General features: G+C 41.0%; 1 protein-coding gene across 2 annotated transcripts in view; it reads left to right on the forward strand.

Annotated features, from left to right (window-relative positions):
- Positions 1-798: 798 nt before the first annotated feature.
- The window catches only part of kdm4b (lysine (K)-specific demethylase 4B), a 34,714-nt gene continuing 17,101 nt past the window's right edge, over positions 799-18,411 (forward strand). Inside the window, exons 1-7 of one of the 2 annotated variants that reach the window (XM_031859505.1) lie at positions 799-909; positions 3,425-3,854; positions 4,259-4,434; positions 5,347-5,461; positions 6,673-6,866; positions 13,044-13,093; positions 18,102-18,205. In XM_031859505.1, coding sequence (XP_031715365.1) covers positions 821-909; positions 3,425-3,854; positions 4,259-4,434; positions 5,347-5,461; positions 6,673-6,866; positions 13,044-13,093; positions 18,102-18,205 — 1,158 coding nt within the window. In that variant the 5' untranslated portion in view covers positions 799-820. The other variant, XM_031859506.1, reaches the window with a different exon arrangement.

Raw genomic sequence — 18,411 nt, forward strand, 5'->3', positions numbered from 1 at the left:
GTGTGTGTGTGTGTGTGTGTGTGTGTGTGTGTGTGTGTGTGTGTGTGCGCGCGTGTGTGTGACAATGTCTGCCAGCGCTTTGAGTTTTGATGAAGAGACAAATATTTGGATATACTGGGAAATGTATATTTTCTGAAATTGTATAATTTGTAGTCCATATTTTTTAGTTTTGATATGTAGTTTAAAAATTGTTTGCACACTTATAGTGCAAAAAATTGTCAATACATTTTCAGTGTTCAATAAAAAAAGTTGAAATGACTTATGACCAAATGTTTTTTGGGGGGGGACTTTGAATTGATGAAAATGTTTCTTTAATCCTGAAGTCATGACTTTGAATAGATTGTTTTTTTTTTTTGTTGCTCTGACAAGGATAAAAATACCAGTTTCCTACAATGAAACATTTTAATTATATTTGTATACTTATTGTAAAGGTAGAAAGTCACTCAAACAGATTTAGAGAAACTGGATATGGATCTTCAAGCAATAGAGCACGATGAACACTGTTTTGGACAAAACCTTCAGGCATCATAATATTTGTGTTTAATTGCCCTGAGGCTATTATTATCAATCAGTGGATATTATTATCAATCACTCGAGCGTTGCGGCCAAGAAAGACCCGAGGCGTGCACGTCGGTTACGCGCACAGAGGCTGTGTAGTAACGAGCGTCTATTTTCATTGGTTGATTTCTGTGTCTATTAACCAAATAGGCCAATCATATAGTTGGGTTTGTGAAGAAGCGTTCCATCAGCCGGGTGATTCAACCAATCTCGAGGCGTAGTTTCTGAGGTGGGCGTGACTCCGAGTAGCCTCTGCTAGCTAATGCTAGAGGAAAATCCATCCAGGGAATTTTTGCAAAACGAAACCAAATCGATTGATTACAAGTACGGGACACAACTTTGCTGCAGGAGGTAATGTTTCCCAAACGGGATTCCTTTTTTACAATCGCAAAGAGCGTATTCTCGTGTAATTGTGTTGTGTGGTGGCTGTCGTCGCGTTGTTTTGTTTTTTCTAATTGCAGATATGGAAGTAGCTAGTTTACCTAGCTTGTGGCTAACCAGCGTTAGCTAAGCATACATGAACGTCAGGACACGGTGCAGTGGGGCTGATTCTAACTGTTGATTTCGCCTATATGTACAATTTAAGAACGCGGCATTGAAGGTGAATGTGAGTTCCGCATTTTACTCGTTCTGAAGCGTGCCAGCAACGTTTTTTGTTTGTTTGCTGTCTTCGATAAAATGCTAACAGGTAATGTTAGTTGTGCATAGCCATCGTCGCCCTCAGCTGCAGCAGCAGCCTTCACTAACTTCATTTTAAATCGAGCAGCGGCGTTATACTCTCCACGAGTCAGAGATATGGATTAACTATTATTTGAACAGACACTGTGTATGAATATTTGCATCTGAGTATGGAGGGCAGTGTGCTGCAATATTGAAACAAGTTCCAGGCCCAGATATAGTTAAAGGGGCCGTGTAGGCCCTTTTTGTTGTGATTAGACAGCTGGGGGTCATGTGGCCTGCCAGGGTCTAGTCTAGTACTGGTGGGAAAGCTTGTGACACGATACAACATGTTGGGGCGAGTGAAATATAATATGTTGTAAATTCTTGTTTTATGACTACCAGTTATTAAGGAAGACATTTATCAGTCACTGAGCAGGAAACAGTAATCGTACTGTGTTGGAGTCGGTAATGTATTCCGTTCAACAAAATACATCGAACGTTTGCTTGAAGTCTATCTGTTATTTAAAGCGCACGTTTCCTGCTCCACAGGTTGTGTGTTTAATATGCAAAGTACGTGGTGAATTGTCTCCGTTTGCCTTGCTCACAGAGAAAGCAACTTGCAGTCAATCGATATTTGTTTATTCAATTACTTTTTCAATCTATATTTTCAGATGGATTGAAACACTAAGAGTGGCAGTTTGGAACAGTATTGAGAACATGTTTTTGGTTTTTTTTGGAGAGGGGGACTTAACATCATTGATATCTGATTCCGCTATTATTGATACTTGGTGGATCAAGCCTGCCCAGGGTTGTCATACATGTAGAGCAGGTTGATGAGGTTTAAATCATTGTAACATATCATTATAAATGAATTATTTTCCCATTTTGATTTATATCAAGAAAATAAAATACTTATTTCTACATGCACATCCTGAGCGCAAATCTTACAAAGTATGCAGTCATTTTTATTCTGTATTTCAAACTGGTTTGTTAGATTTCTTATTTTTCATCTTAAGTTGATTCAGGAAAAAAGTCTAAAGCTGAGCAGTGTTTTTTGAGTTTTAATTATTAAAATGGCACACGTCTAAGTACAAAAAAAAAATACAGTTTGCTTAGTTGGTGTTCATTATGGAAAAGGTCTGAATTAGTATTACTTGCAATCCAAAATACAGACAGCGTTTCTGCTAGATCATTAATCCTTTATATTTAGATCTCTTCTAGACAGATGTCTTGTATTTTAAAGCACAATTATTGGCCCATTTTACCTGCAGTAACCTTTCCAGGAATTCTGGAACAGTTTTAAGAACTATACCTGCGGTTTTACTATTTTTTTCTTTCTTCTTCTTTTTTTTTTAACAATGAATTTTTCAGTCTACAAAATGTCAGAAGGTAGTGAAAACTCCTGTCACAAGTTAACAAGTGCTTTAGTAGTTAGACCAAAAGTCCAAAACCCAAAGATAATCGGTTAACTATAATATAAAACCAATAAATGTATAATTTTATTTCGATTAGGTAACAGATCATCAGGCTATGAAATTTAACTTCCTAATTTCTTGTTGTTTGCTGTACTTACGGTCACAGGTTTGTCAAACCCCAGCCTCCGGGAAGTTTGTTTACTAGTTGCCAGTAGTATCAGTATTAGGACTACGGCTCTAAATGTCCTGTGAGACAGAGTGATAAAGTGAGAGTTTCAGTGGATGAGAGAGATACAAAACTCAATTATTATCGGCTAATTCAAAACAAATACCTAACACAATAAATCCGTTGAAACAATCATTACAGTCACGCAGCAGTAAACCACAGAGTACATCAGTTTGTCTCTGTTTTTAAGATAATCCTTTTTTAGTCCCACAGCTCAGAAATTTGCATAATTTCATCACTTCACAAGTTTAACATGTTTGGGGACTTCAGGCCCTTGTATGTTTATTATATTGGGGCAGCACAACAGAATAAACACTGCCAGCTGTGGTGCTGGATGTGGTCAGGTGTAGTTTGTTGGGATCCAGATTTATTTATCTTGTAACAACACTAACTGTTTATTCTGGCCTTCACTTTGTCAGCCTGGTTAGCTCCTAAAAATCTACCCAATGTTGTGTTTTCATTATTATTTCAATTCATGAAAGCAACCCTGCGCTCTACTCCTTGCAGTTTAGAATATGCTGGGATGGACTGAATATGCCCTGATTGCCCATGTTCTCCCCTCCAGGTTTACCTGCAACCCCTTAAAAGACCCAATGGCTACCGACATGCCCATGGACACGGTGCTGGCTCCCCATCCTGCCCCAGCCTCGCCCCCCGACACCGCCCCAGCTTCCCCTCCTGCTCTCAGCTCTAGTGCAGCCCAGGACCAGATCACCGCAGAGGTGCCAGCAATAGCTGAAATCCCAGACAGAGCGGTGACCTCAGAACACGATGCCGCTCCAGATCTCAACCCGGCTCTTCCGACAGACCCGGACGCCGCCCCGGTCCTCGTTCCGGGTTCTGAGCTGCTCCCGGCCCCTCTGCTGCCAGTCAGCGCTAAGAACCCCAGCTGCAAGATAATGACCTTCCGACCCACCGTGGAGGAGTTCAAAGACTTCGCCAAATACATCGTCTACATTGAGACTCAAGGAGCTCACCGTGCTGGCCTGGCAAAGGTGAAGACAGCACACGTGTACTCTTTTACACATGCACTCACATATTTGATGTAGTCCTTTGGAGTCCTGTGACAGTAAAGTCTAATTATTACATTACATTTTGAGTCCCATCAGCAGCTACAGTTCATACACAACCTTATCTTGTTCCAAATAACCCAAACTGTTATTCATTATGTATTTATTTTTGTTTATTTTTTTCATTTTAGAATCTGAAATCGGCAAATGTTTAGCAATTTATGTTAAGTTAGGTTGTCGCAAATACATCTTCAGTCAAATAATTACCTGAGTATCAAAGGTAATGCAGTTGAATTAAATATGGATTGAATGTCCTGCCCAAATAAAGTACAATAACATTTGGAAGGGCTAGTTGAAAGATTTAGCTATCAACCCGTCTCCTTCACCAGGTGATTCCCCCGGAGGGCTGGAAGCCCCGGAGGTCCTACGACACCATCGAGGACATGGTCATTCCAGCTCCCATCATGCAGGTGGTGACCGGACAGTCGGGTCTGTTCACCCAATACAACATTCAGAAAAAGTCTATGACCGTGAGCGAGTACCGCAAGCTGGCCAACAGCAAGAAGTAAGTCAGTCCCCAATCCAGAGGCCTCATTTATAAATGTGTATGCGCTTTTTAATATTTGTAGACATCGTCAGCCATGTGTTTAGAGGGGATTCAGATTGATTGTGAGAGCTTCACTTTTGTCTTACAAGCAATACTTTGTTAGATTTATGTGCTCACACATAGTCCAGTTTAATAAATACAATCTAAGCATAATGTCTGAAGACCACTCATCCAAACATTCCAGCAAATAGTTTAAAAGCTACATTCCTATGAATGATTGATCTATGGTTGGCATACAACTCCTCCAGCAAAAACCAAGTTGTTTGTTTTCTGATTAAGATGTAACTGAGTTACATCAACATTTGATGATACTATTTTACAAAGGGCCAGCTTTGTCTCAAAGGAGAGTCCTTCTGATTCCTTTAAATGAGACGAGGTTGTTTTCTGTTGAGCAGTGTAAAAAAAGAAGTAATCTACTGATATAAAGTTAGAAACCAACTAAACATCAAAAAGACCAAGTACTCTCTACTGTATATTGGGCACTGTCTATTCTGCCCTCTAGTGGTCATGAAGTTGAATGAAGGCAATAGTAAAACCATATCTATTTTTATTAAGGGTTTTGTCTAGGGATGGGCACGTAAAATATTACTTAATATTTCTTCACATCATTTTCCATTTCGGCTGTTAAGGAGTTCAAGTCATTTGGATGATCTTGTCTCTTATTAAAAGTCTCAACGCGAGTAGTTTTTCCGCAGCAGATCTAAGAATGTCTCTGGATTCGTTTATTTTTAAGATGGCACCTATGGCCCCTTTAAAGTAGCTAACAACCTACATGTTAGTGATTTGAAAACTGACCGCACATGTGAGGGTTTAGTTGAAAGGCTGTCTCCCTGCTCACTGCTCACAATATGACTCCTGTGCTGTTTCCAGGTACTGCACACCCCGGCACAAAGACTTTGACGACCTAGAGAGGAAGTACTGGAAGAACCTGACGTTTGTGTCACCCATTTATGGTGCTGATGTCAGTGGGTCCATCTATGATGAGGTGAGGGCTATGTGTGTGTGCTCCCAAGAAGTATGTAAGTGCTGGGGCTGTTTTTTTTGAGAGATACTTCAATCATGGTTATTAATTACGACTGTTTAGTTTAATTTATTGATTTGAGGACAAAGAGACTTTGGGTACATCCTAGGTCTCTTAATTGCATTCTCGTTTCCCTCACTTGTGTCCTTTCCTTGCGTCTTAGTCCCTCCCACCCGGGATGCATGAAGAAACACAAGGAAATCATGCGAGGAGAGAGGAAACGAGGAAATATGTTTTAAGAGAAATGACACGTCCTTTCCTCAGTAGCGTCACGTGAAGCGACGTCTGTTTCTGATGATGTTTGATCAGCTGATCACAGCTGGATCAGCTGTCAGTCGGCTTTAACACCTGGAGAGACTTTTGAGAAGTTTGTGTCTGTTCACATGCTCACTGTACTTAATAATAGCAACTAATAATACTAATAACGAATAAAGACACACAGTTATCATCACTGTACTTAATAATAGTAACTAATAATACTAATAACTAATAAAGACACACAGTTATCATCACTGTACTTAATAATAGTTCATTTGACTCTGGAATTAATTCATTGGGCTAATTGTTTTGGGGGAAATTAAAATGACATAACTCATCATTCAGTCCGATGAGCTGCAGCGTCCAATCAAATGACTGATGAACAATGAGGGGAGCATGTCGGCTGTTAAAACACGTCCTGGAATGCAGCTCTCCTGCATCCTCACCCATGGCTCCTCTGAGATCCCTCCTCACTCCTCGCTCCTCACTCCTCGCTCCTCAAGCGAGGATTGAGGAGCGAGGAAATTAAAATGAAGAGACTTGGGATGTACCCTGTATGTCAGCATTTGAACTGTTTTCAATGACAGCGTAGCTTTTTAATTGAGATTTCTCAGAATTGCTGGTGTTCAAATATTATTGGATGACCTGGAAACTTAAGTCAAAAAACACCTTGTGATTAATGAATGCACCACAGTGAAGCATGTTTTAAATACATTGATTAATGGATAAATGTGAATTGTAATATCATGCCCTTAATATAAGAAAGCCACTCTTAAGAGCGGGTTTTTATCACTGTGGTGACGAGATCAAAGATCATTGAGCCAGCAGGTTGTCACTGATTGACATCAAAAACCATTTTGAGTGTGTAGACTACTCTGTACACGCTAATTATGAAAATGTCTGTTGTCTCCGTTCAGGACATTCAAGAGTGGAACATTGGCCACCTCAACACACTGCTGGATATGGTGGAGCAGGAGTGTGGCATCGTCATCGAGGGCGTCAACACTCCCTACCTCTACTTCGGCATGTGGAAGACCACGTTCGCCTGGCACACCGAAGACATGGACCTCTACAGCATCAACTACCTGCACTTTGGACAGTCAAAGTCCTGGTCAGTCACTTTTTTAATTCTCATAGTACTTAAATGATGTACCAACAATGGAGGATATTCTTTAGATATCAGCAGTAGAGTTCTGCAGAGGTAGCTTAGTGGAGGCTTCAGCATAGCCAAAGACACTTTTGGGTTGTTCTCCGATTTGGCTTTTTAGGCTTTCTTCTGATCCCTGAGTGAATTCAATCACTAATTATGATTAACCAATCCACCAATGATATCCCATTGGTTGTTATTCAAAAACTCTTGCAAAATACATTACTTTATATTATAAGGTCATGTTATGTTGAGGTTATTTTCTAAATATTTAAAAGAAGATTAATTCCTCCATACTAGGGGTGGGTGAAAATATCTATACAACAATATGTTGTTTTATTTTGGCTTGATGTTATCGATACACTGGTGCAAAATATCGATATTCTTATTTAATACATGTAGACGTACATGTTTTTTCCACGAAATTTCCACGTTTTGTGCTACTTTGAACGTGCTATGCTCACAATATTGATTCCTCTCATTGGTTGTTTTTCACCTTCTGAGGATTCCTTATTTGGCAAATAACCAAAACTTTTGAGAGATTTTATCGTGCTTGACATTCTTTTGTTTTCAAATCGGGTTTTGACCTTTTAGATATTGGGTTTGTTCATCATCTCTTCTTCCATCATTTCCAGCTGTTATTTTTATTAGTTGTAGGAAAATGTTTTCGTCTTCTGTTTTCACTTTGATTTCTCTTCCGATTCCTCAAGAATTTGTACAGCACATCTGAGGAATGTTGAACAAATGAAAAACATTATATCATCACCTGATTTTCAAGTGTCGGGAAATTTGAGGTGTCATCGTAACTCTGCGCTTGTGAATGCGTGTGAAAGTGGAGCCATTTGTTGCAGCTGTTGTGTAGGTATAGCTGTGAGCTGTTTGTCTTTCTATTCTGTGCATCATTAATGTATTTCCTTCCGTTTCTGTCACTCACCTCTGGAGCTCCTTGGTCCCTGCAGAAAAATACTATTTTTCTTTTCGCTTTCTGCCCCTTAATGTTCTTGTGAGTGTGTTTGTATTCTTTCCGATTTCTTTTTTTTTTTTTTTTTTTTTACCTCCATGTGGTTTCCATCTATGGCGCTGCAGGTGGTGAGCAGTGCCAACTCAGAAATACAGTTGTGTGTGTGTGTGTTTGTTCTCTTACCTGTCTTCCTTTTTGTCACAGTATGTATCCCCTCTCCTGTCCGCTTCCTGGAGCGGTGTGTGTTTGTGAGCGAGAGAGACTGTGTGTGTTACACTAGTTCCCCCTCTCTGTGATGTGCTCTCTCATTAAAATGTTCTATCTGTCTCGTTTTCACACCTCTCACTGAGAGCGGGAAGGTTTCCTTACAACTTACTGTCAAAGTTTGTGTGTGTGTGTGTGTATGTACCTGCGGACAGCTGCGGGCGGTCCACGTTGGCCTGGCGTTCCACACATGCGCATTCACAATCCATTCCAGGTGGTGGCGGTAATGCATCATAATACTGTTTGCCGGGAGTTCAACGCCATTTGGCTGCATTTATATTTCTTTAAAGACAAATTGTCTAAATGTTGATAATGGCGGATCTTCAAAACAAGCATCCACTTTATCTTCTTCTTTCTATTGGCAAACCAGCTAGAGGTGCATAATAATTACAAGCAAATGTGCATATGTGTTTCTCTCTTTTATTAGACATTTGTGTATATGTAATACTGCCTCTATGGCTTTTCAAAGTTTAAATCTGCCCATGCTGAGTCTGCAGTTTGCCAACACACTGATGCATATTAACGTTCTTGCTTTTTTTCATCTTTATACCTCCACCTACTTTGCCCATACCATCATCCATGTTAAGACTAATTTAGTTTTAGATGGATGGATGCACACCATTCGTTTCTTCTTTTCCTCGCTTTCTTTTAATTCTCTCGCTTGGTTTTGTTCTCCCTCTGTCACTCTCTGTGCTCGCCAAGCCATCCCATCCTCATTTTTCAGAAATTGAATCATTTTCACTTTTATACTTGTGTGTCGTGGGGTAATTACATGCTGTTAAACAGAGCATGTCCCTTTTTAAAACACACGCTCTCTTCCTCTCATAGTGCAGCCGTTTGTGAAATTAAGTCCATTCTCCCCTACAACTCAGCTCCCATCAAAGTCAGACCTCACCATAACCACTGCCACACACACACACACACACGCTCGCGAGCGTGTAAAAGATCTCAGCCTCAGCAGTCAGTCACTTTCTCCTTGTCTTTATCCCTCCATCACTCTTCTTCTCTTTATTTTCATTGCTGAAACCCTCTCAATCACCTTTCTACTCCAACACACAGCACCAGATCTGCTGTCAGATAAAAGATTAGCCTCCGAGCATGTGAGGGAGAGGTAGGGAAAGGCTGCCGAAAGAGAATTGAAAAGGATATTTTGAAGTATACCCCAGCTGCAGCTTCCCGAGTTTATTATGAATCCATCACTCCTCATCCTCTGTAGTCCAAAGGTTTAGAACCATTCTCAGTTTTTTTTTTTTTGTGTGTCTCAGAGGAGAGAAATGCAGAGCTCAAGATCTGCATATAGCCTTAGTTGGGTTGTAACTGAAGTTTGAGTGCTTGGTGGGGTGTTCTGGCCTTTGACTTAGACTCACCTTTAGAGGTTCCATAGTTGCTGTTAAGAATTTTCAAGTAAGCTCTGAGAGGGTCTCAGATCTGCTGCCAAGAGCATCTCTCTCCTTAAAATGTGTGTTCAGACATTAGCACATACATATCAATATTTATATAACAAAAATAAAAGAATCTTGCATGTGGACATAGTGTAGAAAATTAGAAAGAGATGTTAAGGGTCCGATGTTTGTTCGGGCACAAAAATACAGCAAATACTGGAGGTGAACTCTTGCTTACTGCTAAATGTTAAATGTGTTCAGGTATTATCGTTCAAACCTTAGTTACTGACAGCCGAGGTAGAAAAATCGTTCCCGTCAGTCTTTGGAGTCTTGGATATCTGGAATCTCTGGCAGCAACAATATTGAACATGCATAACTACAGAAGTGTCAACAAATCAGTGGCACAGTAGCTGCAAAGCCGCCAATGCAATTGCCAAAGCAGTATAATGCTAGTATTATTTGTTGTTGTAGAAGCTTAACAACAAGCTTAACCCACACCCCCCCCCCAAGCACTCTTGCCGGTCGCACCGTTAGCACTGTTAGCTGTCTGCTAGCCACCAGCTCCTGTCTCGGCTGTATGGGTTGTAGCTGCTGCGGTAGTGGGCAAATCACACGTCGCATTAAATCAAAGAACGCTTGCGGTGATTGTCTGCCAGCAAAACCGTACAAATATTCAGATCTGGCCACAGAAAGGATGAATGTAGGTATTGTTTGACTGGAGAGGGTTCAATACTACTTCCAACATGAAGGTTGCTTAGGTCGATGACTTCTAACCGATACCCAGCCCATGTCACCTGACAGATATGTGCACTCAGTACTTCTGATTTTTGTGAAGACTGGAATTGTATTTAGTTGATAAATGTTAAACAAGAACAACTTGCTTGTCGTACATGTACCGCAGCACGTCTGTAAAACACACAAATGCATGCTGCCATAGATAAATAATACTGTGTGTCAGAGAGGTGCAACATTTAAACCCTTTATTTACTGTGTGTGGTCTTATGTGTGTATTTCTCTCTTTGCTGCCGGAGTGACGGACGTGTTGCTGCCATGGCAACCGTGGTTTTAGGAGGGAGGAAACGGGAGTAGGAGGGAGGGAACAGGAGGAGACACACTGATCGACTGATTTGTTTACTCTGATCCTGGGATGGAAGGGATCATCTGAGTGGTGAAATTTACACAGAAAACTCAAACGCAAACACCTTTTTAAAGTAATACGCTGACATTCTAGGATATGTTGACATTTACTGTCTTACCAAGAGTGAGATGCAAAGATCAATATTGATTTCCCCTTCAGAACAGAGGTACGTGTTTAAGCTAGCTAAGCACAAACACTACTCGTGATGCCCGAGTGTTTTATCCTCCTGGTACGGCTGAGTTATGACCCAGTACGGTTTGTGTGGTGTCGTTGGTGTTTCTACGGTACAGGTAGTGAATCAAAAGTAAATAAAACACAGTGATCCACATGGAGACAAAGTCTGAGTGCTATATTTGCTCTTATTGGCACTCACAAGTAGGCTTGTTGCATAACTAACGGAAATCTGGAACTAACTGTGGTTTGATTAAGAAGTGACACCCAATGCTTGGTTTAAGTTGATGCCAAGTTTTCGGGTAAGTTGAAATACAACCTGTTCGGACTCAGAAGTTATTACTTGTCTTGTAGTCACAGGACAAAGTACAAAAGTGCAACAAAATGCACAAATGAAAAATATATTTGGAGAGCGATAATTAAATTAAAATGAGTACAAAGTCACAATGGGCTGCATATTTATTCACTAAAATCGTCCCGTTACAACTCTGAGATAATGACCTGGATTTTAAAACAGGTGTTCCTTGTCAAATTGCTGGCTCCAAAACGGAATGAAGGACTTTAGTCCAAGTACTGGAGGAGGCTGCACCGCTCTGAAGCGCTAAGCTTTCGTCCGCAGATGGCAGTGTGGCACCATATATTGGGACCTCTGACTCTATTTGACTTTGTCTGTTACTTTCATTGTATTCATTATTTTTCTCTCCCTCTCTCGGTCTTATTATGCCTCTCCCTAAATGTTTCTCATCATCTCTTTGCTCATCATCTTTGCGCTTTCTTTTTTAGTTTCTCCTTTTCTTTCTCCCTTTGTTTCAAACAGCCTTGTGGTTGTTGAAGCTTGAGTAAGGAGGGAGAAATGCAAGCTTTCTCTTTTAACCCCCCCCCCACCCCCCCCAGAGGAAATAATTGCAGTAATAAAGAGCGTTTTAATAACTTCACAAATTAACAGATCAGATTTGAGCTCTGCTGGCTCCCTCCCACGCAGTTTACAAATAGACTTTGCTTTCTAAATGTAGCATCTAAAATAGGACGTAATAGGACGTAATGGTACATTCTTTATTCTTTATAGTGCCTACCTCATGTATGTATTCACAGCACGACGACTCGGATCTCTTGGAAAACACTAAAATATGATAAAACACCAAAAGGGTATCTTAATTGCTAATTTGCACAGATATCACATTTTAAAAACACAGACAAACTAGAGTAGATGAAAACGATGCTAGCAAACTTGGAACCGCCGTCTCCTCATCACTGGTAAGAATAATGATTGGTTTTCATGATGTATGCGTGTGTAGAAGAGAAGGGGGGGGGCATATGTCACGGGTAATTTAAGTTCTTAAAATGGTGAGTGCTGAGGGGAGTGAAATAGCCCAGCTCTCCCAAAACAGTCATTTCACCTGGTCCTGCCCTTCACCGGCCATTTAATCTTTTTCACCACTCTCCCTTTCTCCCCTTCTTCCCCCTCCAATGTTTTTACTTTTTTAAAGTATCTGCACAGCGTTGTTATCAAGGGCAGTATTTAGTGATTTAGTATTTATAGCTTTAATTATTCAGGTATGTTAACATTTAACTCTATGACTGTCTGTTATTTCCCTGTGTCTCTTGCCATTTTCCTCTTGCCTCTGGGTGTTAAAACTCAACGTAATCATAATTGGAAACGTTGCTCAAGTTGAAATGCACCTTCAGTTTGAACACACCTATGACAAGGCTTTATGCATTGCTAAGTGAGGCTTCTATTTAATTCAGTACCAGTAGAGGTTGTTAAAGAAGATAGTGGTGTCATGATATCTTGAAGGCTGCCCTCTGATGGACCTACAGTTTCCATCTTGACTTCTATTTTACTTGCAGCATCCTATTACCAAAAAGGTCTTATAGTTGCGACTGGACAGCACATCCCTGTAGATCATCAGCTAAGGGGCAGAAAGAACCGAAGGAGTTCATAGCTCAAACATGTAAAAGTTCTAAAAGGATTATAATTTAGAGAATATGTTAAAAATGTGTGAACGTTCTAGGAAAATACATGAAAGAAACAATAGCAAAATATTCAGAGGGAGTTTGGAGGGACGAGAATATTGGAACTGAACATGTTAGAGAAAAGGCTGTGCTACAACTTGTTTTGTTGTTACAAATGTCAACATTGTGCCCATCTGGTAATAAGACAATCTTTCTTAATGATAGGCCAACTGTGCACTAAACCGATTCCTCTTTTCCTCATCTGTCTGCAGGTATGCCATCCCACCTGAGCATGGCAAGAGGCTGGAGAGGCTGGCTAAAGGTGAGGCCCCAATGATGCTTTTCAATTCAGATCTATTTTACCTTTCTCACGCCCCGCCCGAGCTTTCTCTGTGAAGAAGCAAGTTCCGACTGTTCAACACACACCATGAGATCACGCTAAACTCTTGTTTGGCTCTCACGGTGGTCCTCACAGTGAAATATCTTTTGCATGTATTCAGCGGGTGAGAAACTTTGATGTCCCCCGTTCTCATCCCATGCGATAACATTTATTTCTTTGTCACCTTGCTGTGCTAAAATGGAGCCTGATTTAAAAAAATGGCAGCTTGAAGCACTTAAGTGGGTGCAGTCACTTGTATGAAAAGGAGGGCTGTAGGTACTGAACTTGGTGGAGAGGTTGGTGGAACTGAAATCAGCAGCATCGAGTGTGTGTGTGTGTGTGTGTGTGTGTGTGTGTGTGTGTGTGTGTGTGTGTGTGTGTGTGTGTGTGTGTGTGTGTGTGTGTGTGTGTGTGTGTGTGTTCTGCAGAATGAATTGGAGTAAACCTACAAAGCCTACTGTTGGGGGAAATTGGCTCTTAGTAAATATAAAGCATCAATTTACAGAGAGAATCTGTCTTTTGGAATTTAATTGCAATAAGCAAGGTTGCAAATGCAGATCTTCCACCTTGGTTTGTCCCTTCATGACCTCATGTCTCCAGAGTCAGACTCTGTCTGCAGGGCTCCTCAGTGTCAATACTATGCGGGTTTTTTTGAACACCAGTTTGAACACATAACAGCTTCCGAGTTTTATCATTCAGTTAAAAGAACCTTACTTTTTTTTGAATTTCAACATCCAACTACCAAAAGGAGATCTATTCCATGACGCACAAAGTTTTTCTACTATCCCAATATTGTCCCAGACACTGTATCTTTGTGTCCCAGGTGCTATTTTTATTTCCACCAGGAAGATGGGGACATCCTCAATGTCACGCGCTGCACATGTGTTACTCACAGCACATTAGAACTCAGATAAATAGTGTCTGAAGTGAAATAATCTTTAACCACTCGTGTTGCTTCAGCCACCTGCCCTTCTCTTTTTGCCTTCTCCTTGCGCCTCTCCCTTTGTATTCCCACCACTCATGTTCTCCTCATTCTATCCCCTCTTCTAATCAATGAGGCTTAACTTGTGTATCGCAAGTTGCTCAGAGTGAGGTATTAGATGCCCCCAGTCTACACTACGTTAAAATGACACACCGTGTGTCCTTGTTGTGAAGAGCCGAGAACAAATCAATAATCACCAATGCATAGCCCGCGTCACTTGATATCTTTCTTTTGCACTGGAACACAGTTCTTGGTAGTATGTAATACACATTATGTGATATTTGACAGACGAGCAATCTCTCCACAGGGAAGAAAACTGTCCGGGTTCCTTTCACCCTAGCCCTCTAATAACGTCTGAGTCGCACTTCAGTAAACGACCTGGTGAAAATCCTACAAAATCTGTATTGAAAATAACCGCTGCCTTGGATAAAAGGACCAATTTCACGGCGGACATTAGGAACAGTAATAATGGCTGCTTTGGTTGTTTCAGTTTCACAGTTCACATTGACTTCCTGACCCATCGTCATGGAAGGGAGCCACAGTTAGTGTTATTACTTCCACTTGTACTTTTCCTACAATGGCAAGTCAAATACATGCTGTGAGAAAGGCCTATTGTACTGACAACTTAAGTCACAATACACAAAAAAGAATTGTTTGATTCCCATAAATATATAGATTTAAGATTAAATTTGTTAAATGTTAAGTTTACATGTTCTGTGTTTTATTATTCAAGATTGTGAATGAGGTTGGTAAAGTGAACCTGAAATAGATTTAATAAGAGACTCAAAAGGATTCTGAATTGATGGCGAATTCAAAAACTGAATTAATAGATATCAAAGTCCAACCTTGAAATACACACTAGACATTTTTTTTATCATGGACTTCTCCATGTGGGCATTGAGCTCAGTCACAGTCAGATTGCAGCCTTCCTCTCTCCTCTCATCGAAGCAGCTGGCAGTGGGAGGAAAGCAATGCCAATGTTATTTAACAAGCACCCACTGTCCTATCAAAGCCATCGTCGGCAAAGGTAGCCAACTGTTTACGAGGTCCTAAAAAGGCAGTTATGAGTGTAGTAGGAATACCTAATGGGGCTGGGACAATGGTCTTGTTACTTGAAAACTCCTCTCCAAACATTTGACACAGCGACAGCCGTTGGTCTTATCGCTCCTCATCTCCGCGTTATTTCAGTCATGGCTTCAGACTTTTTTTTTGGTGGGGGTGTCTGGATGGGGGGGGGGGTTGTGCAGAGTTGGAGGCAGGAACTTCATTTTCAGAATGAAGCCTTTAAGTTAATATTACCCCATGGAGAGCTCAGAGAGCCAGCTGCATTTTAATGGGGATTAATACCCGCGCTCTCTCTGCACATTATTCACCTTTTTTATCAGCTCCAACAAGCAGGCAGGCGATGAGAGAATAGAAGCCCTCTCTCCCTCTCTTGCTTTGTAGGGTGGAACAGAGGCTGAAACAATGCAGTGAAAATGAAGGATGAAATGGGTGCCGACTATACTGTCGGTCACATTAAACTTTAACTGGGTGGAGGCTTGGATGGACCCCCCCTTTGAGGCACTGGCGGGCACAGACGGTAAAGAGCGGGAGAGTGAGCGATGGAGGAGAATTTCTTTCTTTTGATTATGCTGAGGCAGAGTCTCTGTCTCCAAGAGCTGAAGTGAGCCTTTTATTAGACAGAGTTGTGGCTTTGAAAACCCAATATGTCAGAGGAGTATATTATGATCTCAAAGTTGGTGTTTTTATTGGGGAATCACCAATCCAGCCCGTTCAGTCCCGATACTGACTGGTGGCCCGATATTGGTATTGTAGTGGTGCATCCCTAGTTAGGGGGTCGTACGTGATTAGTCGACTCGTCGATAAAACATTTCTACCCTCACTAGTCGGCACCAGAAATATTAGCTGCCTAAACTTATTTCTATCTTTATTAATATACACATTGAAAGGAAATATTCAAATATACTTTCTCTGCTGTTGCTGTGGGGAGCCACTGCTTCTCCTGCAGCGGCTCCTTACTCACTTCCCCTCCGTCATGTTCTCCCAGCCCCGGATGCTACCACCCCATCTTTACGAAATAGTGGCGGTGTTCTGGTTCTCTCATGTTCGACTATAAAGACAATTGGTAGCCTCTGTCTTCCAATCGTGTTATTGCTGCCGCTTCGTAGAATTAATAGCGCAATATATATGCACACAATTGCCTGCCATTGCAAAGTAAATCTTTAGACAAATGTTTTTTTTTTTTATGGTTGTGCCCAATGGGACAAAGATTTTTGAAAGTGACAGAACCCAGTCCCAGTTTTGTGCAGTAGTCTTTTTGTGCCCAAATGTAATCTAGCAGAGATGCAACCTGGAGGCACACAAACAATGCATTAATGCATCGTTATTCCACACTTTGAGCAATAGAGTAATTCACGCCCATGTCGAGGGGAAACCGGATTTCCTTTTCCAGGTTGTGGGATTAAAAATAATATTGGAAACATTGCTACATTTCTGCTGCAGAAATCTTTTTAGCCTAATTGGCAAAGCTTATCTGGCATTCTTTAAATATTTACCTGCCAACTAAGCCCTCTTCCAAAACTGCCAAAAACCTTCCTTAAAGCAGCATCCTATTACTAAAATGTGTTCTACTATCTTCCGTTAGAAACATAAGAAACCTTTTGAATCAAAATACATAAAACATCCAATACATATATGAAAACAACCACCAACTAACCATTTGTAGCCTACAAATCTGATTGCTGATTCTACAGCATGTGAACAGATTTTTTTTTAAATCAAATGCAAAACATGTTTTGTGATTTTGCCTTTAAGTGACACACAGGTCATCTGTTTTTTGCACATGTTTTTTTACAAGTATTATCTTATTTTGTATTGTGCATATACATGTTTTGAATCCAAGTTGTAGCCTAAAGGTTGACGGTCTGAAGGTCCGATGATCATAAAACTACTGGGCTGCAGTTTCAGTATCAGAGTGAGGTGCAAATATTGTGGCAGCACTGCTGATTGTTTCCCCATTCACACATTTAATGATGGTGGACAGTCCTCTCTTGACTGCTACACCGGGAACCACATTTTAAGCAGAATATTGGTGTTTTCTAGCTTTTGAAAGCAGAATTACTGGCATAATCATTTTTTTTCCGAGAAAAAAAATCATTGATCAGAGTGGAGCAGTGAGTGATAATGTTTGCAATTGTTGCAACACCTACCACAGGGATGGGCATCGTAACATGGGGTGATTGTGGGACCGGGAAATGTTTCAGATAATCAAAGGCTTTCAGGACCAACTGCTGCATTAGTGTCAGCTCTTAACCGATCACCTTGAAATTGCTGAACATCCTCAATCTTTCTATTGAACACTCACCACCTATATTCTGTCACGAGACAATGGCTCATTCACACGCCACAAAGAAGTTTCTCTAACATTTCAAAACCACGATCCTTATTATAATCTCTGCAAGGAGGAGGATCATGCAATTGGTCGTGTGTGTGTGTGTGTCAGAGTGACTGCGAGTCTGTGTTTCTGTGACTGAGACTGTGAGTCCGTGTTTCTGTGACTGAGTGTGTGACTCTGCAGGCCGCTAGTGAAAACACAACTGAGTGCATCTACGACGGTAGGCGGTGTGTTTGACTAATTGCTAACAGCTAACGGAACCGCCAGAACACACAGTGATGCACCTCGCTGCCATTCAGACACTGCTAAGTTGTTTACTTTGATTTGAAGCAGGCAAACACTATTTGCTGGTGATCAATTCATGCTAAACAACATGTATGTACAGGAATTTGTATCAGTATATGATGGAAAGAAAGACAGGTACACAGCACATATGGCTACGTTCAGTTTGTTGTCGTAGAGCCTCCTGGTATTTATATAGCTTTTCATGGGTTTATCAAATAATTTGTTTTTTATCTGGATTTTTGGTGAAATACATTAAATATTCCGTGTTCGCTGTCACCCCCCTGCAGGCTTCTTCCCTGGCAGCTCCCAAGGCTGCGACGCCTTCCTTCGCCACAAGATGACGCTGTTATCCCCCTCAATCCTGAAGAAATATGGCATTCCCTTTGACAGGGTGAGTGCCGACTGGTCCGTGTTGCATGACATAAAAGGACATTTCTTTTTAGATCTCTTTGAGAAAATAGTGTTCATGTTGGTCTGAGTACGAGGGGACAATCTCTGTGTTACTGTTGGAAGCTTCTGCATCTTTACTTCAGCCAGTATTGAAGGACCGTCACGATGCATGCTTAAAGTTAGAGCCACTTGCGCACCATCATTCAA

Source organism: Anarrhichthys ocellatus, unplaced genomic scaffold (assembly GCF_004355925.1).
Source record: "Anarrhichthys ocellatus isolate YVR2014 unplaced genomic scaffold, GSC_Weel_1.0 scaffold22, whole genome shotgun sequence".
Taxonomy (NCBI): Eukaryota; Metazoa; Chordata; class Actinopteri; order Perciformes; family Anarhichadidae; genus Anarrhichthys; species Anarrhichthys ocellatus.